A 20,908-nucleotide genomic window follows, 5' to 3' on the forward strand; every position below is an offset into this window, starting at 1 on the left:
CAGCAAGACTGTGACGACGAAATATCGCACCTGGAATGGAAAACCGTGCGTGTTCGGTTCTCGTAGTCACAATAGTCGATCAAATGAAACACTCGGGCAGGCAATTGGTGTGAACAAAAAAAAACTAACTCATTCAAGAGCTTTAACCGTTATGTGGCCGACGCGGTACCCGGGTACCTTTTTAGGTTTAAATTAATGAAATTCCCATGTTTATTCCATAGCTGGAAATTGAAACTTTGTGACTTCTTAGAACTTCACTAAGTCAAGCTTTTGGGTTAATTATATTGTTGATATAGTAAGGGGGAAGTGAGGAGGGGCTCCTGATTTTTTTACTACGTAACAGGCCGACGTGTGTACCCGGGTACCAACAAAACTGAAATGCCAGTAACTAAGGTAATTTCCAACCGATTTTGATACTTTTAGGTGTTTTGGATTCAGAAACTTGTTCACTTTTAGACTTGGTAAAAATAAATCGGGTTACTTCATTCGGTTCCCAGGAATCCGGATTTCCGGAAGCATGTTCCAGTGCCGGGATACTATTTATGAATTTCAATGGAATACCGGCAATATGGATATCAAAATTCGTGGAATTGCACCAGTAGGCTGTATCTCGTGGTTTTGAAACCATTTGGTGATTTGACCCCGGAACGGATATTCCGGAGCAGGTTCCCGTGGGGCTGTGAGGCGCCATTTCATTCCAATTCCATTTTTCAAATTGCCATAGGGTCCCGTAACAGTAAAAACAAACTTCCGAGACAATTAAGAGTTTTGTAAAAACATTATTGAAATTTATAGATCATACCCTAGTACTGGAATATTGCACTGGAAAATTCCGGATTACCAAGTACCAGATACATTCATTCGATTCAATTTTACCGAATCAAATAGTGGACGAGCTCCTGAATCCAAAACATCTAAAAGTGTCCAAATCGGTTAAAGGAAGCCATAGTTACAAGCATTTCAGTTTGTGGGTACCCGGGTACCCTCGTTGGCCTGTTAAAGGTGTTTTTTTTTGTTGGACACATAACAGTTAACGTCGTAAAGGCTTAATGTGGAAGTTTTCCGTGACTCAACTTTTTGTCGATTCCGACAGCATGAAGTACAAAGTTATTTCACGCTCGTCCGGACATACCGCAGACTCAGGTGAACCGCATTTTGAATGCCAAAAGATCCTGACTCCTGCGGTAGCAGACAAAAGGTTAAGTCGCCGGGAAACTCTGAGGGTGCTTACAGAGTGACCGCGAGAAGCTGAGCAGGCGCTTGTACTGACAGTATGATGCGAGATGCGAGAAACCTGCTCGCAGCATATCAAACGGAGCCTGTCAGAGTAAAAGCAGGCAGTCGGCGCCAATCCGCTCCACTTTCACTCTGACATCCTTCCTTTGGTTTGCAGTAAGCAGGTTTCTCGCATCTCGCACTCTAATGTCAGTTCCAGCCCCAGATCAGCTTCTCGCCGCCACTCTGTAAGCACCCTGAGTTTGCTCGTATGACTCTATTCCACGCTTTTCTAAACTTTCTTCCTTCAACTCCTTGCTCTCCCTTGAGTGCTATAGATCTTAATATTGTAAAATATACTTCACCTTCCAGTACCTTGCTAAATGCCGCTACAATGGTTAAAAAGTCGATAATCATTACTTTTTGTGCTACTAACAGTCGGTAGAACAATTACCGAACCGTACTATTGAAAATGGGATTCAATCGCACACATAACTTTGAGTGTATAGCTGTCACAAACAGCTGCTAGTGCACACAGTATTCACTAAATGCGGCCCTGGCCCGTTGCGTTCATTCTAGCCAAGCTTCGACAGCTCACGCGGTTCAGGCTCAGCGTTTTTTGTATGCTTCGCATATACACGAGAAAATAGTACTGCCGTATGTTCAGTAAATGACAAAACACGCATCTATCTCTTTCTACCCAGTGCAAAAAGATTCCTGGTGCTCAAACGGACACGGTTGCAAATAATTCATTCATCGTTGTTGCGTCGTAGTAAAAATATGTAGCATAGGCATATGAAATAGCCTCAAACAGCAACTAGTCGTGGAAAATGTTTCGATTCGCGAACAGTGTCTGAAATCGTTGCTGGTTAGCGATCAGCGAAAAAATAGCTGTGTTGTGTTGAAAGCAGTAAACTAAACGGGACTTTTGCACTGTATTTGTGCGTGTACGTGACCGACCGCAGCTACGAAGAGGTGTTTGTGGTAGGATCAAATCCTTGCCCATTTTCGTAGACATTGTTCTAGTATTGTCGTCGGATATAGAATTATTTTGCGGTGGATAAATTGCGTAATTTGTTTTGATCAATTACTTCCTGTAGAAGGATTGTTGTCCAGTCGCCGAACGTGTTGTACTGAGTGATAGCAACGAGTTTTATCAACCAAAGGAAAGTGAATTTTGCCACATTCCAAATGGTTGATTATCTAAGAGGTAAGATCTTCTTTTCCCGAATGGTGTTGTTCCGACGCTCGTCACGCGGTTGATAAGAAATGAGGTGGAATGGAAGCGGAACCTGCTCATATGAGCGATGTCTAGCACAGGATTTTCGTGCATGCTATTTTTATGTAACCACGTTATTCATCCCTGTTAGAGGATAGTCGGACTGACGGAAGGTTCCGAACCTGGTCGAGCTTTAATCAATCTACTAATCTCCGCTGATTGATTCTATCAGTCAGCTCCGTTCGTTGTTGATAAACAACACGTCGTGCCGATCCAAAGTGCGGTACAATATTCTGCTTATGTCACGTTTTTATTATGCATCATTCAATGACGATGATGGTGGAACGGGAGCGGGAACATGGTGCCTGTCCGTCGGGTCCAATAAAGTCGTTCTAACTAGGTATGGCTATGTATTCACTTTACATGGCACACATCATTCAACAACACTCCCATTTAGCTGTATAGAGCTGAGTAATGTATGTCCAAAGATGCGACTTTTTTATTCTATTTTTAGCTCCTATTGCACGGCACCTTACAAATAGTAGTTAGTGCAGAAAACAGCCGATGTTTCTTAGGCCGATGACAAGCTGAAGCGAAAAGCGAAGCGTTTGCGGACGCGTTTGAGCACTTTACATAGTGTTTTGCCGCGTTCGCCCCGCTTTTACTATGACAGTATTACGCGTTCTATATGCACACACCAAAGAGATAGATTAAACGCATTCGCCTCGCTTACCGCTACCGCATCGCAAATCGCGTAAGCATGTCATCGGCCTTACAGTTCAATTCTAGTAGCAGTCAAGAAATCATTGTATCGAAGTGTTGGCTTCTTAACCAGTCCAGTACCGTGTAGACATTGATGTGTTCAGGGGGGAGTGATATATTAGGTTTGTTTCTTATCAGAGGTGGGTGTTCGCCGGTCTCAAAGTTCGTTTGTCACCCTGTTTGATGACAAGATAAAAAGAGTGATAAAAATGCGCTGGGTCATACCAGTTTCTGTTCAATGAGCATTTTTCGAGACTGAAAGCTTAATTACTTAAATTAGCTGGAACGTATCCATTCGGATCCATTGGGTTTCGGAGATAACGCTATTAATAATCATCGACCCAACGAGGTGTATTCTATATACACCACATTTGCATTAATTCACATGTGTTATATCTAGTCCGCTTACTAGTCTAATAGTAGGCTTTGATGCCATGGATCGAAATCAAAACTATACAAGCATGTTGAATTATGCGTCATGTGCGCGCCTTGCTTCTTTTTACGCCATTCCATGTATTGGCAAGATTTTGTACTGAGCTAGTCTTTCCTCCATCATCTCTATTTTCAGTCTCAAAACTAGATGAACCTTGAAATTCAACTTAACCCAGCCCTTTGGTGTGCGACTGTGAAAACATAAGGCAATGAACATCGCGCAGGTCGCTTCCGCAACATTTGTAAACATAACCGTCGTCATCGAATAAATAAAAGTATAACAGTTCAGTCTCAACAGTGTCAACGACACGCACCAACATACCAACAGACGTGTAAAAATAAGCAAAAAGACGAGATCGACGGGTAAAAGTTTGCACGATCACCGAAGAAGAGAGCGACAATAATAAAAAAAAGTCTGATAAAATCGTAGAACAGACGGGAAACTGTGCCTTTTCAAGGTGACATCGGGGTTCAATCGAAACATTACGTATACAGACAGCGTGTTCCGGAATACGCGTTCGCGTTGCTTGACGATAAGAATGATAGAAACCTGAAACGAGCGCTACCCTGATCCGTCGAGTAAAGAGAAGTGAAAATAGCAATCCGGTCAGGCAAACCGGTTTGACCATCCCACGGCTTCCTCGCTCAGACAGAAATGTCAAACTTGAAGGGTCTGTTTGCCGGTGGCAGTGCCGCTGAAGTGGCCGTCGTTGCAGTCGGGACGCCCAGCGTCGGTAGTGGTGGCACCACGATGGGATTGGCCAACGCTGGCCTCGATAAGCCACGAGAGACTGATAAAACAATAGAATGTAAGTATCGTTTCGTTTTGAGAGTGCTACCGGGTCAATTTTAATTTTGGTCAAATTAGGTCACGCTGCGTCAGCGACGGATTATTCTTAATTCATGTCTACTCTTGTGTGTTTCATATCCCACCCAGAAAATGTTTTTAAGTTCTCATTATTATAGTAACACACTTTTCTGTCTTCACCAGACTCGTCAACCACGGTTAACCCGCAAAAATCAGCTTCGGCAACTACCGTGAAAAGTAACCACAGCCCACAAATTGTTAGCTCAAACCAACAAAAACCGCTCAACAATCGCGATGTGGTCATCACCAGCCTAATTGCGGGTGCAATCGCTGGTGCACTGGCCAAAACAACCATCGCCCCGCTGGATCGCACAAAGATCAACTTTCAGATCAAGTATGTTCCGGGCCAAGTAAGAATCGCTGCGAAGCAACCAAAAGTCCTCTATCATTTCTCATCTGATCAGTTTTGTGTATTAACTGCTCGAGCATGTGTAATGAGATGCTTGTGCTCCTTTCAGCAAACACATCCCGTACTCGTTCGCGGCTGCGATGAAATTTCTGCGGGATACCTACACCAAAGAAGGCTTCGCGGCACTCTGGCGAGGAAATTCGGCCACGATGGCCCGAATCATTCCGTACTCGGCCATTCAGTTCACGTCCCACGAGCAGTACAGAAAGCTGCTGCATGTTGATCTACACGGCGAGTAAGTACCCATCAATCATACGTACGGTAGATACGTGTGCTTATCTTTAACTTATCTAATTTGTTTTTGTTTTTTTTTGTACAGCACCAAAGTGCGACGCTTTCTGGCTGGTGCCCTGGCCGGTATCACCTCGCAGTCATTGACCTACCCGCTGGATCTGGCCCGCGCTCGGATGGCCGTTACGGACAAGTACTCTGGGTACACGACCCTGCGGCAGGTTTTCGTCAAGATTTGCCAGTGCGAAGGCCCTCGGACGCTGTACCGGGGCTACTGGGCGACCGTGCTGGGCGTGATTCCGTACGCCGGGACGTCATTCTTCACCTACGATACTCTCAAGAAGGAGTACTGCAGTAAGTGTTTAGCATTACTTGTATTCAAATGGGCATTGTCGGCAGTATTTGATTACGGGTGATTATTCTGGGAGTTTAAACCTTGCTTGATTGATGCTAGACAGGAAAAAACTTGACGTTGTTCCCATTAAATAGAGCTTGCTTTGAAAGTCAGTCGGGAAAAGTTTCGAGCTCATGGAGAACGTCAAAAATTTTAGAATATCTTTCGCGGCTTTCTGGGGTTTTGTACTAGGTTCAATGGGAGATACCAGACAGCAGACGGGTTAGGTATAGTGAGCTCTTCAGCTGTGCTTTTATGAGCCAATCTGTTATAGCTCTGGATTCTTCGCAAGTATCCTCTTCAACGCTTTCAACCGCCTCAGGGCAATTGGGTAACTATCTGGGAAGCGATGCTCTTCGCTGCGCCACAACAGTCCCGTCTGAAATTGGCTGCGGCACATCTACAAACTCTTGTTGACTTTAATATCTCCCGAACTCGCACATCGTCGACCTATTCTGGAATGTTTTGAGAGATGCCTACCTCCTGTAATACGAACTGACTTCGTAACATTTCGTGAAGAACCCTATCGGTAATCGCAGTGCATTATGGAAGTTCGAATACGCTTGCTAGATAGAGGTTTGTCTTTGCGGTTCATATATTGTCCATCCCAATTTCGACCGAATTCCAATTGGCTCGTCAGGTCTACCAATGCGCGATTCTATAGGTGGAAAGATCTTCGGCTGCTGAACACGTCGATCTCCTCAAACTCCACATTTTGCTTCGGTAGCAGCAGTCCCTTGAACGATCGTACATTTTATAACTAAAACAAAAGCGTACGGATTTGTGGCATACTTTCATATGTTCGTTCAAGGTGAAGTTGTATGTGCATTGATGATGAGTCGTTGTGATATTGCAAGAAAGGCTACCTGACCCAAACACGAAAAGTGCAGCAAAATGCATGAGGAAAGGGAGATATTTGCGCAAACTTGCCGCTCAACCGTCGTCACTTCCTCGTTCCTTGTTTGAGCACAGGGATTTTATTGTTTGGCCAGAACACACATCTGCCACTTCCTCCTCCCGGAAGCAACGTAATGGTAGCGCTACGGGCTAAGGTGCTTCCTTGTACGTTTTCCTCGTGTTTCTTTCGCAGGCTGGTTGGATCCAGAAATGACTCTTTGCATCGGTACCTTCCACGCCTGTGCTGTTTTTTCGAGATTCGGAAATAGAGCCACATGCCGTGCTTTGTCGAGCTCCCGAGGTAGACTCACACGCACTCGCGGTACGCTCGTTGATATTTGGGATTCGCGATCCGATAGGGAAAAAAACCGCACGTTTGTCACCGTTCTTCGAGTTCTCATCGGAAAGCGTTATTCTCCCTATTCACCGGCGGAATCGATTCCCGCAACGCTCGGGCTTCCACGCACACGGCTCCGGTTGATGGAAACGTAAAAAGCTCCGAAGATTTCTAATATCAACTATACCGAACGTTTCTTTTATTTCGCTTATAGCCGAGCAGCGGGGTTTTCATTTTCTTTCAGCTGCTGTCCCCGTTCACGTCTGCACTCAGCCGCCTCTAGAAACTTCTGACCCATGTAGTTTTGGTTTGACAGCTCCAATGCTGCCGTCATCCCGCGACTAACAACTATGGTTACTATATTCATAGTTGTGCGGAGACACCGGAGCGGAGCCAATTGAGCATGACGGCACATGACATGTTCTCTTTGGATGTATATAGAAAAGGTATTGTGATTATGGTAGTATTTTTTTCTCTTTCCTTGTGTTATCGAGCGTAGAGAAACGAAAGCAAACAATATTTTTTCTGTACGCCAAGAGATATTCGCACAAGCATGGAACCAGTCGTCAACAATGAAGCTGTGTCTTATTCCGGCTTTTGTGTCTGCCAAACTATGAATATAGTAACTATACTGACAACCCATCGCGGGTGGGGTTCGTTCACGCACTCCTGTTTTTCAACTGTATGCTACACACTCCCATATAACACCTCATTTTTGCACTTATGATTACCCTTTGCCCACTTTAAACGTAACATCGTTCTAAAGTGGCTCCTATAAAGCAGTTAGCGATTCCTCGGCTGGAGCTCTTGGCAGCTGTGCTGTTTCCACGCCTTGCAAGAACGGTGCGAGAAAATCGCAACATCGAGATTACAAAGCTTGTATCCTTGTATCCAATCGGTGCAGTGCAAATATAAGCCCGTTGTCGGTTTTCGGATCGACGAGATCTTAAGTACCACGAAGCTGTCAGATTGGCGTTGGTTGCCGACGAGGTTCAACTTGACGGACTAGATCACGAAGTGGAGCAAGCACCCAGATATACATTCTGGAAGTCCTTGGGTGCAGGGGCTTCAATTCATGCATCAAGAGAAAGAAACGTGGCCGAAAAGAGCTCTGCCACCGGCGAATACGATGTAAGAACTTCGAGTCCACCACGTTGTTGCACGACGTGATTGTCACGGATGTCATCGTGAATGCTGAACGGTTTTCGAAATAGAATGTACTCGTGAGAATAATGGCCTGTGTCTACCGCTTCATTTCGAACTGCAGGAAGAAGATAACAGATCACCAGAAGAGCGGTTATTATTTGTTCAGAAGAAGTGCATCGTTCTTACATCGGTGCGTATTCCCCTGCAATAGAAGGAGTACCAGAAGACGGTGAGGAGTCTGCTGAGGATGGTATTGGTCGTCGACTACAACCAATGAAGTAAAAGTACTGCTGAGAAACAGATCGTTCCGTTGGTGAGTGGCTAGTAATCGAGAAGTTTGGTACGTTGTTCAAGTTAAAGCGAGCGAAGTTTCATCCGTTTGATCTAAGGTTTCCGGTGATATTACCTGGTAAACACGCGATCAAGAAGTTGGTAGTCAAACAATACTACAAAAAGTTTGGACGCGAGTTTCGAGAAGCAGTAAAAAATGAGCTGAAGTAGCATTTTGATATTCCCGGAAATCCACGCGGCGGTTCAACAGGTTGTCGGTGCAAGGTGCACTGAAATCGTCCTCAATTTCCAAGAACTACGAAGGAAACTCTACTTCCTCTACAATGTATCACTCCGAACTTTCGCCCATTCAGTCACGTTGGGGTCGATTATCTGGGGCCTCTTGGGGTAGTCATCGGACGTCGTACGAAGAAGCAATGGATTGCATTGTTTACGTGCTGTGTCACTCTCGTGGTGCATTTGGTGATGGCACTCGAATTAACGATACAAGCGTGTCTAATGGTGATCCGACGATTTAGGACCGCCGGTTGAATTTTTCTCGGACAATGGAACAAATCTGCGAGGAGCTAGCAGGGAGATAGTGAAGACTATTCGCTGCATCGATGAAGATAGTGCTGGGGAGAAGACGACAGCTCGAACCAAGTGGACGTGCAACCCTTCTGCGTCACCCCATATGGGAGGGGTTTGGGAACAATTGGTTCGCTTAGTGAAGGAAGCTAGATGACGGAAGACGGCTGACGGATGAATTCCTTCAGACTGCCATCGTGAAGCTGAGGACATGATTAATTCTGTCTACTGACATACGTGTCCCAGGTAGACGGCGCCGGTGGTTGAGTGGTAAGCGTGACCGATACTCATTCCAGTTGGCCTGGGTTCAATTCCAGCCGAGGTCGTTGAGATTTTTCTGAGGTGAAAAAATCTGTGGTCACGTCTTCCTTCGGAAGGGAAGTTAAGCCGTTGGTCCCCGGTCCATGAAATTGGCGGATCGATATCTAGTCCAGGTAGTGGAATCACCTCTCTGGCGTCGGTAAAGAAGAAGTATATCCAACTTCTATACTCTACCAACAAAAATATCCTCCCCCCGTGATACTTGTGGGTTGCGCAGTAGTATATACGGCCTCTAGCAAAAGCAAGTATCGGACTAACAATTCCTTCCCTTTCCTTCCGCGATCTACGTTCGGGCCTGGCCGGCGCCAGTATTGATCAGAAACACTTTAGGATCACCAGGAGTTGCACATTGAAAGATGTTTTCGCTAATCCCAAGCATAGTTATCTACTGATTCCCTGTGCAACTTCAGCTAGTCCCGATCGATAACGGAGTAGCAGCCAGGGGTGGTCGCACAAGCTCAAGCTCTACTGACATACGTGTCCCAGGTGTCTCTGGAAGCAGAGGCACTCATCCCGAACCATTTACTTCGGGGAGTGTCACCTAAAGAACCCAACACAGTAACGCCACTACCGCATCCGGCCGAAGCTTCATGGGATGCTTATAAGCGATCGAAGCAACTGGCTAACGAGATGTGGAAGCCCTGGATTGAGGAGTACGTTCCAATAGTCAACCGGCGTAATAAGTGGTTCAGCGTATCCAGACCTCTGAAAACAGGGGATTTAGTGTACGTAACTGAAGGCACGAGCTGGAAATGATGGATCCGTGGTGTAGTTGAGGGACCAATCGTATCTGGTGATGGGTGAATCCACCAGGCCAGGGTAAATCTGGGCCGGATATGAATCCTGAACCAGGTTTACGAATCGAGGAAAATGTTGGGCATACTGTTTCACTGCCGCGTGAGTATGCAGATCCGTTGACATTGAGATGAGCATCAATAATGCTGATAGGGCATGTGCATGTCAACAGAGAAGGCGAAAAGAAATGAAGTGTGATGAAAAGGTGATGCGTGTTACCTGAAAGAAAAAAGGCAAGCTGACCCACAAACGAAAAGCAAGCAAAGTGATGGGAAAAGGGGAAAAATTTGTGCAGACTTACCGCTCAACCGTCGTTTCTTTCCTGGACACAGGGATTGTACTGTCTCGACGGAACACTCGTTTGCAGCTTCCTCATTACGGGCCTCTTCCCTTGTACAATTTTCCGTCTCGTGCTTCTTTGTTCTGCCGCGTGAGCTCCCTCACACACAGATGATCATTCTGGGAATCCCTTGCGAGAAGACCACAACCATGAACTCTGAGATGCTTCGCACTATTTTTCATCGTTTTCCACCGCCACCACCGATGATGGTACCAGCTCTGTGATTGATTGCGAACTCGCTGCGAACCGACAGACTAATTGGCAATTTTTTGTTCAGCCACTTATCGTTGGTCTCACAGGTTAAGATAGCGACCGGAAACGTACATTGCCACATAAACGGGGGGGGGGCGCGCGAAGAAAACTAACAATGCAGCGGAGAAAAACGGATTCTGCCTTTCGCTGCTGACTCGCATGACTAATTTGAATTTTTTTTTATCTTTGGTCGTTCTCGCCATACGTCCGCACACAACCGGCTATCAAAAATTGTGTACCATGCGGTTTTGATTTTGACAGCTCCAGTGCTGCCGTCAGCCCGTGGCTGACAACCCATCGCGGGTGGGGTGCGTTCATGCCCTCCTGAGTTTTTGAATGCGTGCTACACACTCCCGTCTAACACCTCATTGTTGCACTTGTGAATACCCTTTACCCACTTTAAACGTAAAAAACGATTGAATGCCGAGCTTCACTTCGGGTCTATCGATTTAAACACTGATGGACACTTTTTGACTCAAGAAAAAACCGATTAAATTAACTATTAACCGAACCGAAAAAAACTTATGACGACAGAAGGGCCCACTACGTCAACTTTTTGTGCTTTTCTTCTTCATTTATTTCATTTATTTAGCCCAACATCAATTTCATGATAACACTGAATCAACAATTTGCCTCCACAATACTCGATTTGTAGATGCAGCTCTCCAACGTAGGTTACGCCCAACACTCGCCAAATCACGTTCCACCTGGTCCGCCCATCGTGCTCTCTGCGCTCCTCGCCTTCTTGTACCAACCGGATCATTAGCGAACACCATCTTTGCAGGATTGTTGTCCGGCAACATGCCCTGCCCACCGTATCCTTCCAGCTTTGGCTACCTTTTGAATAATGGGTTCGCCATAGAGTGCAGCGAGCTCGTGGTTCATCCTTCGCCGCCACACACCGTTCTCCTGCAAACCGCCAAGGATCGTCCTTAGCACCCGTCGCTCGTAAACTCCTAGCGCTTGCAGGTCCTCCTCGAGCATGGTCCAAGTCTCGTGCCCGTAGAGAACCACCGGTCTTATAAGCGTTTTGTGCAAGGTGCATTTGATGCGGGGGTGAATCTTTCTTGACCGCTGTTTCTTCTGGAACCCATAGTACGCCCGACTTCCACTGATGGTGCGTCTTCGGATTTCACGGCTCACGTTATTGTCAGCGGTTAATAAGGATCCTAGGTAGGCAAAATCCTCCACTACCTCGAAGGTATCCCCGTCGATCGTAACGCTGTTTCCTAGCCGGATCCTGTCGTTGTCCGTTCCGCCTACTAGCATATACTTTGTTTTGGACGCATTTACCACCAGTCCGACCTTCGCTGCTTTGCGTTTCAGTCGGGTGAACAAGTCTACCACCGTTCCAAATGTTCAGGCGATAATGTCCATGTCGTCCGCGAAGCATACAAATTGTCCGGATTTCGTGAAGTTCGTTCCCCGGCTGTTGAGCCCGGCTCGTCGCATCACACCTTCCAGAGCGATGTTGAATGGTAGACACGAGACTCCATCACCTTGTCTTAGTCCCAGTCGAGATTCGAATGGACTGTAAAGTTCACCCGAAATCCTTACGCTGTTTTGTACACCGTTCATCGTTGCTTTGATCAGTCGAGTCAGCTTCCCGGAAAAGCTGTTTTCGTCCATGATTTTCCATAGCTCTACGCGGTCGATGCTGTCGTATTCCGCCTTGAAGTCGATGAACAGGTGATGCGTTGGGACCTGGTATTCAAGGTATTTCTGGAGGATTTGCCGTTCGGTGAAGATATGGTCCGTTGTCGATCGGCCATCGATGAAGCCGGCTTGATAACTTCCCACGAACTCATTTACTTTAGGTGATAGACGATGGAAGATGATCTGGGATAGCACTTTGTAGGCGGCATTCAAAATGGTGATCGTTCGGAAGCCATCTTTGTCAGCTGTTTTGTTGTTCTTGAGCCGTTGGTTGGTATCCTTAACTTCCCTCAACGTGGGAGTTGACTCATTCCCATCCTCAACTGAACTGACGTAGTCAAATCCTCCGTTGCCTTGGTCATCTGTACCTACATTCTCCTCGCCGTTCAGATGCTCGTCGAAGTGCTGCTTCCACCTTTCGATCACCTCACGGTTGTCCGTCAGCAGGCTCCCGTCCTTATCCCTACATATTTCGGCTTGCGGCACGAAGCCTTTTCGGGATGCGTTGAGCTTCCTGTAGAACTTCCGTGTATCTTGAGAACGGCACAGCAGTTCCATTTCCTCGCACTCCGCTTCTTTCAGGTGACGTTTTTTTCTCCCGGAAGAGGCGTGTCTGCTGCCTCCGCTTCTGTTTGTATCGTTCCACATTCTGTCGGGTTCCATGCTGCAGCATGACCGGTCGCGCTGCATTCTTCTTCTCTTAAACCGCTCTACACTCCTTGTCGAACCAATCGTTTCGTCGTCTCCGTTCCTCGTACCCGACAATGTCCTCAGCTACGTTGTTGATGGCTGCTTTTACTGTTCTCCAGCAGTTCTCTAGAGGGGCCACGTCGAGCTCTCCCTCGTCCGGCAACGCTGCATCGAGGTGCTGGGCGTATGCAGTGGGGCGACATCTGGTTGCTTCATTCGCTCTAGAAAAAAAATGTGCACACCTGTATCCATCTTGCTTTTGACCCATGCGGTTTTGGTTTGACAGCTCCAGTGCTTTCGTCATCCCGCGACTGATAATCCATCGCGAGTGGGGTGCGTTCACGCCCTCCTGTCTTTTTCGACTGTGTGCTACACACTCCCGTCTAACACCTCATTATTGCACTTATGATTACCCTTTACCTACTAACGTAACCATCGGCGTACCGTAGCGAAGCTAGCAGTGTTGGAAATTCAGGCAAATAAGTGTCGATCCTCCGGATGACCCACCGGACGTTATGGACGGGTTCGCTGGGTAGTTGGAATCGGTATAGTTACCGAACCCTCGAACTGACGTTGTGTTGTTTAGGTACGTTGAAGAGGATAGGATCGAGAAGTACCAAGGATAGTTCAAAAAGGGTTTGAAGTCGTAAGGAAGAAGCGCACTTTTTGATGTTTAAAGAGCTCCAAATAGTTGCCCAAAACAAATAGATGTACATGAACAGCTTTCCTAATCAAATTGTCTCGAAACTATACTGCCCTATACAGCAGCGCCTATGGCTTCCGTTGTCCGTGTTCCTGTCGATGACTAGATAACGACTACGGCTAGTTGTCGCGATGGTTGGTTATTATTGGCTAACCCGAGACTCTGTTTATTGAGGATTCACCTGAGAACTGATTACCTACCAATTGCATTGTCGTGCTGTTAGTCACGTCACCGTTTGATGTCATGTTGATCTCTAAGAAGTTATTGTTTGTGTAAAGGTGCGAAAAATTTTGGGTGCGAATCGTATTTTTAAGTTGTTTACAAATTTTGCTGTTCCTAACAAAGTGACTAGGCGAATCTTGGAGCATTTAACGCCACATGTGTTTGGTGTTTTCAATTATCACCGGATTGATAATTCGGCTAATTAGTGTGGATGAAGAAAACCGACTGGCAACACACAGAACAATCTGTTCAGAAATATGGCACAACTGTGCGGTGATCAGCATGACTGCCAAGATCGCGTCCACCAATTAACAATTGATTCGGCATTTCTTATGGTAAACGATTAAAACGGCCTGAATAGGGATCATTAGGGGTATGTGGGTTATTGAATTTGCCAGTGCGGTGTATTATTGCGAGTCACGAAGAACATGTTACAGCGTAAATTCGTTGTTTGGGGGCTTGTCAGCTAGGGTGTCCATTAGTTGGGTTTTTCGATAAATAAAAAGTAACTGGAAGTCAAAATATCATGTTAAATTGATTTTGATAATCAAACAAACGATAGTTAAAGATGTGAGCAGTTGCATTCTACACTACTATCATCCCTTTTAGCAAAATTTGGCATCTGTCGGTCGACGAATCGAAATTTGAAATCACGTGTCAGTTTGTAAGCTGAATTTAGTTTCGTATTTTTTTGGTTTTGAACATTTAAACAATACGTGTATGTCCATGTGAGAACACCAGCCATCGGCGCATATCAAAAAATGGGAAAATTCACGCTGGTTTATTATTAAATTTTGTTCTAGACCAAACCTAAGAGAAGAGACGACAACAGGCTTCTTGCTCTTCTTAATTTTATCTACCAGGCCCTGTCGTAATTCAAGAGACAACAAGCGTCCATCGTTGCCAGATTCCATTTGCAAGTTTTTCACAGTTGCTGAAAATAATTGTACCTCAAATATCAACCCTCGGTCGAAAAATTCACAATATTAGCTGCATTTAAAAATTGAATTTTATGTTTATTCGTGTCTCTCTTAACAATACACGTAGTTATATCGTCATTCAGGGTATTTATTCAATTTGCATGAAATGTTCATGTGTATGAAAAGTAGCCAAAATAAATTCAGCAGCACTGTTTTTGTCCCGTTTGAAAATATTATGAACGCTCTTGACTGGCAAAACGACCAATCATAAGCTGGTTCAATACATATTGAGGTTAGGACTGGATCAAATTGGCTACGCGATTGTCTTCTCTTCTCTTAGGACCAAACCGTCTGTTATCTATAACCAAACTTTTTTTTCAACGTGATTTATTTTTATTTCTCATCCCTTAACTACCTGTAGAGCACACCGGCGACAAAAGTCCCAACACTGTGATATCGCTGATCTTTGGTGCCATGGCCGGCATGATCGGTCAGTCCTCTAGCTACCCGTTGGACATTGTCCGGCGAAGGATGCAAACCACCGGTGTGACGAAACATTGCGCCGATCGGTATCTGACGATCGGGACGACGCTGGTTAAAATCTACAGGTAAGTTAAGGGAACCTTAGATATATGTATAGTACTTCCGATAACGTTCTGCTCATCGTCCCCATCTATCCGTCCAGGGAGGAAGGTTTCATCGGGGGTTTCTACAAAGGTCTTAGCATGAACTGGATCAAGGGACCGATCGCCGTTGGTATCAGCTTTGCGACGTACGACCACATCAAGCACTTGCTGCGGGAGATTATCCATGTGCAGGACGACGGTAGTTCCGGACGGTAGAAATGCGTTATTTAGTAAGTTCCCGGAGCGAAAGTTTGAATCTGTCTAAGAAAGCATTTCCCGGGTGGGGTTAAAGTAGAACGGGGGAAAAAAATAGAACGAACGATCGAATGTGTGCCTGCGGATAGTAGATAGTACTGTGTAGGATGTTGTTGTTTTAATGATTGATAGGTTGATCTTTGTCTGTTTGTTGTTTGTTTTGTCAGTCAATCGGTCAATGTAAACGGTGCAATTAATTGTAAATAGGGAAGGTAAACAAAACTGAGGTTAGGTTGGGGCAGAAGCGCTTACTTTGTGTGTTCCCCGATGATGGGTTGGGTACTATATTTGAGGATGCAGTATACTTTAGGTAAAGGAAAAGCGGGATGTCAGATTTAGTTTTTTCTTCTATAGTTATTCATTTATTCAAAATATCCAGAAAATGTTGAACGTGTACCATGAATGAAATTTCTTGATAAATATACCAATTGTGTGAGGGCGTTTAAAGAATCATTCTCGAGAATGTATTGAAGTAGTCACTATTTTTTGTCCAAATAGCCAAATTGATATGTGCGTATTTAGACAACGCTCTTTACTGTCATTTTTTCCACAGATCAGATGGTTTGTTGACATGAACTGATATGTTATTTTGCACATATCCATTTTAGTTTTCTGCATGCGGTGGAGCAGGTTTTGTCTGAAGTTAGTCAAATCTAGCGCAGATTTTAATACCAAGACTGCTTAAATTCGTTGATGGGAAACACTCGCATTTTCTGGGTGTAAATCAATGACAATAAATCTCTATTCATAGTTGATTGGCACACAAAACGTATCTGCTTTGATTCATAAATAAACGATACATAAAATGTTTAAAAAACACAAAAAGCGCTTCACTACGTCAAAACTAACACTATTGTGTCAACCTTAGTCTGTAGCCTATATTTTTAGTTGCTACATGTAAAAAAAAAGTTAAATAAATGATGAATTATGAAGTACTGCCCAATGATGTTCATTCATTATCACATTCCTAGTCACATTCTCTTGGTATAATTAAATCCGATCGACATTAGCGGGTCGAGTAAATTGTGTTGTTTCCTATCTATCAAGAAATGGACTAATAAGCAAGCTAATATATTTTTACACAAATTTTTGGAACAATATTGTGATCAAACTTGGATACAATTTTTTAGGGCTGTTTTCTTCACCCCGGCCAAATTTTGAAACCAGGTTTACCTGGTCTAAAAGTTAAACTGATGCGCAGAAATTGGCCCTTAGAATCGGGAAACAAACTTACATCAAAATCTTCACTTTTCAAATCAAACCGGATAGTAGGCTGTGTTAAGGTAAATTTACGCAGCAATGTTCCAAATAACTGCGCAATGCGTGTAATGTTTGCACATATTTTTAACTTCCTGTAAGAACTAAAAATAAGCTGAAGCGTAGCAACAGGTCCACGAAGCAATCAGTATCATAGCCACAGAAATGTTCGATCCCACATGAGAAAATTATTGGTTCGACGTTGAGTACCAGTCTGGAAAAACCTGCCAGGAGTCGAATGCTTACAGCGGCTATACGTCAGCCCCAGGACTGCTGGGAGCATCCGTGAGAAATCTTTACCGGTGTAAGAAAGGTGGAAACGACAAGAAGGTAATCACGGAAATAGAATCTTTGTCTGTTGACAAATCATACAGGAGTAACCAACTGGATGGAGCACTTTCAGTTTCTATTGAATTGACAATCCGCATCAGAAAGCTTTTTATTCCACGACTAAAATTGAAGAAAAAATCGGTATATCCTTTTCTAAAACTGGTTGAAATTTGTATTTAGAAAGTCACTAAAATTTATGGAGAAACATCAGTTTTTGGCCACGTGGAAGCAAAAAATCTGCGAGAAAAGGTATCCAATGGATACTATCCATACACAGTGTGGAAAAGTACCCATTTTTTATTATACAGTCGTGATGCGCTGGTTGGGCCACAGCCTTGTCCAACTAACGAATTTGATTCGCTAGTTGGACCGACTGACAAATGTCAAAAACTCTCCAAAGGAGATGTTGGCAGTGTAAATGCATCTGTTCACATCTCTAAATATTGTCAGATTGATTGTCAAAGTAAATTTGACTAAGATTTTGACATTCAGATGCTTTTTAGTTGGACAATAGCCCAACTAGCGGAGGTCCAACTAAAAAGCGGTTCAGTTAAAAAGTGTCCAACCAGCGAATCACGACTGTAGTAATTTTTGTTCAACATTTATAAGTAAATAGCAAAGCACCGCTCTCCTCTTCCTACAAAAGGTGTGCTGATTATGCTGTGCAGTGACAGCCAGCGATGCCAGATTTACAGACATGTCTGTATTTTACAGACTTTTGATGTCTTCTACAGACGTAGCCAGAGATCTACAGACTTTTAAAAGGGTAATAATGTTTAAAAAAATTGCACTAGAATAACTGTTTTCGAATACGAGTGATTCATTCACAATAGAATTCTACTTTCAATCTATTTTTAAAGTAAAATTTTAGTGTAACTAGGATTTACACAACCATCTGCAGACTTTTACAGACATTTTAGTTATCCTTCTACAGACATTTCAAAAAAAACATGTGGCATCGCTGGTGACAGCTCACTTGAGCGGTTGTTTTTATGTTATTTCGGTCGAACACCGACGGCTTGTCCTTCCAATCACTAGGTGGTGTGACTATGTGAATAGGTCCCAGGAAGTGCGCTTCGGACCACGTTTGTGTTCAAGGTCGTTTTGTTTTTCGATCGTAAACGTTCTCTCGCTGGACAAATCCACCCCGCAAAAAAAGCCGTTCCGTGCAGGGATACCAATCCATGACAATTTTAAATTCTGTGCTTTCAGCAAAGAGAATTTGTAATACGTGGATTCAATATACGGTCGTGGTGCGCTATTTGGACCGACTAACAAAACTCTCCAAAAGAGATGTTAGTAGTCTAAATGCATCTGTTAACATCTCTAAATATTGTGAGATTTGTTAGGTGGACAATAGTAAAACTAGCAGAGGTTCAACTAAAAAGTGGTCCAGTTAAAAAGTGATCAACCAGCAAATCACGATCGTACATTTCTGAGCTTTCACCATTTTCACTGCTGGAACTTGCAGCTGTTACAAATTGGCAAAATTTTACTAACATTCTGCAAAGAAAATTGCTATCAGGCAAAATAAATCTGTATGGCTGGACGACGCATAGAAGTCTGGAAAAATTCAGATAAATCTGGAAGATTGGCCCCTTGGTTCCGTGATTCGAGAACTGTCGTGTTTTGGTGTTGGGTCGCCTGATTAGGGAAGCTGATCACAAAAAGCCACTCGCTTCTCCGATTGACTAACCATGAAGGACCCAGAAAAGAGCAAGCCGCTCTCACAGTGAAGGATCTTTCGAACGAGCCTTGTTCTTTGTTACGTTTAAAGTGGGTAAAGGGTAATCATAAAAGTAATAATGAGGTGTTAAACGGTAGTGTGTAGCGCGCAGTCGAAAAAAACAGGAGGGCGTGAACGCACGCCACCTGCGATGGGTAGAGCACTCTAGGTACCTAGAGAGCTCTAGCGATGGGTTGTTAGTCGCGAGATGGCGGCAGCGCTGGAGCTGTCAAGCAAAAAACCGCATGGTTCACAAGTTTTCTGAGCCGATGAAGTGCGGTCCGCCCACCGATATTCAGACCAAAGGCAGAAAAAGTTAGTGAGATTTTTCGCCAAGGTGGGCTACCACAAGTGGAAGTATGTTATAAGTGTATAAAATCCGCGGTGAGAGATATAACACCAAGGGCCGACATTCGTGACATAAGGCATTTCTAGCTCTGGAAAAAGTATACAATGTTGGAACCAAACAAAAATCCCGGAATCGCACCGCGAGCAGTTGAGCAGATTTTTGTGAAGCACGAGGCGGACACCAACACCTCAAGGATCGATAGAGTGTTGGTTAATTTGCTGGACGATGACACCGTGTGCGATGAATTGAGAAGGTTTCGTGCACGAAAAGATAGTTCCTGAATAGAGATACAATCATTGGAAGGTGAAATCGATCATCGGAAAAGAACATTTACTGATTCGGAGTGTGTCCCCGAAAAAAAAGTTGTTTAGAGCGAGCGCCTGGATGCTGAAATAAGAACACAGACGCCATTTGCGCTTTTTCGCGTAAGCGAGTTAGATTATTGACGAAAGTACCGCCAGACAATCGATCCAGACAATTTCTTTTCTGAAAACCATTTTTCTACTATTACAATCGGCCGATACGAGAAACTACTTTCCCGCGTTTTGGAATGGCGGTAACTTTCACATGATTCCGTCACGAGCAACCCTATTCTACTCAATAAACCTGTAAATTCAACAAACGCCTTTTCGCATCAAACTGCTGCGAACTCTCATCTATAGCTAATTGACAAGGAGAACGAAGCAGGGCGGACAAAGGTTCCCCCTGGAAAGTGCACTGCGGTGATTTCCGGGATCGTTTACGACGAGTAGACGATCCGGTGCTCTATCACCATCGTCACTAGGGAGGTTCCCACAAAGGAGCACAGCTCACCTCCCTAGCTTATTGTTAATGACCGCTGCCGGAGCAGCCCACAAAGATACGACCGATGGAGAACGCGGCCACTCGGAAGATTCTGCCCGCCGCCAGCAGTAAACGATTGGGATCCAGCCGCAGCAGCAGAGGGGAGTTGGAGAAAATAAAAGTGTAATTTATATTTGTTTGTGATCTGCCTCTATGTGAAGAGAGACTTTGTTCACTGATGTTGCGGCAACTCAGACTAGGCACACCTTAAGGCTAATTTGCAGTTCAGGAAATGGGTTACGTGGAAAATTTTCCGCCGATTTCTCCAACCTGTCAAATCAAAATTTTTGCTGCTGAAAAAATACCAACAATATCAAAATGGAACAGTATTTCAAACCTAATAAAGCCACCAGTTTCCCTTTCGGAGAATTTAGAAAACCGGTGACATTTTCCGCGGTTGGGTTTACACTTTATGAAAACTGTATTTTTTGTAGACTCATTTCCCGCCACGAGATCTGAAATCCCGAGCAAAATAAATAGGGACCCAAATTCCGCGACAATATTGCCGCACTGTAAACTAAGGCCTTTTCCTGGTTTCTTCGGATCTACCATAACATCTGATAACATTCAACAGTCTCTATTTCTTCAGGAAAAATGTCAACCGCGCTCTTACACGTAAGAGACATAAGACAGACTTATAAAATCCATTTAAAATCCTTATGTCTGAAAGTCATAAGGCGTATTTATGGAAATTCAATGTAAATTTTGCTCGGTGCAGATAAATGTTGACACCTTTCACAGTACATCGTGGTATACACATGTGAAATATTTCGGAAATATTTCAGTGCTTCGCTTTCCTTTTGCGCAAAGAGGAAAAAAATACGATAGCAACAGAAAACATGACCAAAACAAAAA

At 44.3% G+C, this 20,908-nt stretch overlaps 1 protein-coding gene across 3 annotated transcripts; it reads left to right on the forward strand.

Annotated features, from left to right (window-relative positions):
* The first annotated feature begins 1,980 nt into the window (after positions 1 to 1,980).
* Positions 1,981 to 16,480, forward strand: LOC131695627 (mitochondrial coenzyme A transporter SLC25A42). 3 transcript variants are annotated; one of them, XM_058984164.1, is made up of 7 exons: positions 1,981 to 2,425; positions 3,765 to 4,437; positions 4,620 to 4,830; positions 4,955 to 5,140; positions 5,225 to 5,490; positions 15,089 to 15,275; positions 15,353 to 16,480. In XM_058984164.1, exons 2-7 carry the CDS (start codon positions 4,284 to 4,286, stop codon positions 15,507 to 15,509), a joined length of 1,161 nt encoding a protein of 386 aa, XP_058840147.1. In that variant the 5' UTR covers positions 1,981 to 2,425; positions 3,765 to 4,283; the 3' UTR covers positions 15,510 to 16,480. The 3 variants fall into 3 exon arrangements, with proteins under 3 accessions (XP_058840147.1, XP_058840149.1, XP_058840148.1); XM_058984166.1 differs by lacking the exon at positions 1,981 to 2,425 and adding an exon at positions 3,072 to 3,318; XM_058984165.1 differs by lacking the exon at positions 1,981 to 2,425 and adding an exon at positions 3,313 to 3,336.
* The last annotated feature ends 4,428 nt before the right edge of the window (positions 16,481 to 20,908 follow it).

The sequence above is a fragment of the Topomyia yanbarensis genome, unplaced genomic scaffold, assembly GCF_030247195.1.
Source record: "Topomyia yanbarensis strain Yona2022 unplaced genomic scaffold, ASM3024719v1 HiC_scaffold_482, whole genome shotgun sequence".
Lineage (NCBI taxonomy): Eukaryota > Metazoa > Arthropoda > Insecta > Diptera > Culicidae > Topomyia > Topomyia yanbarensis.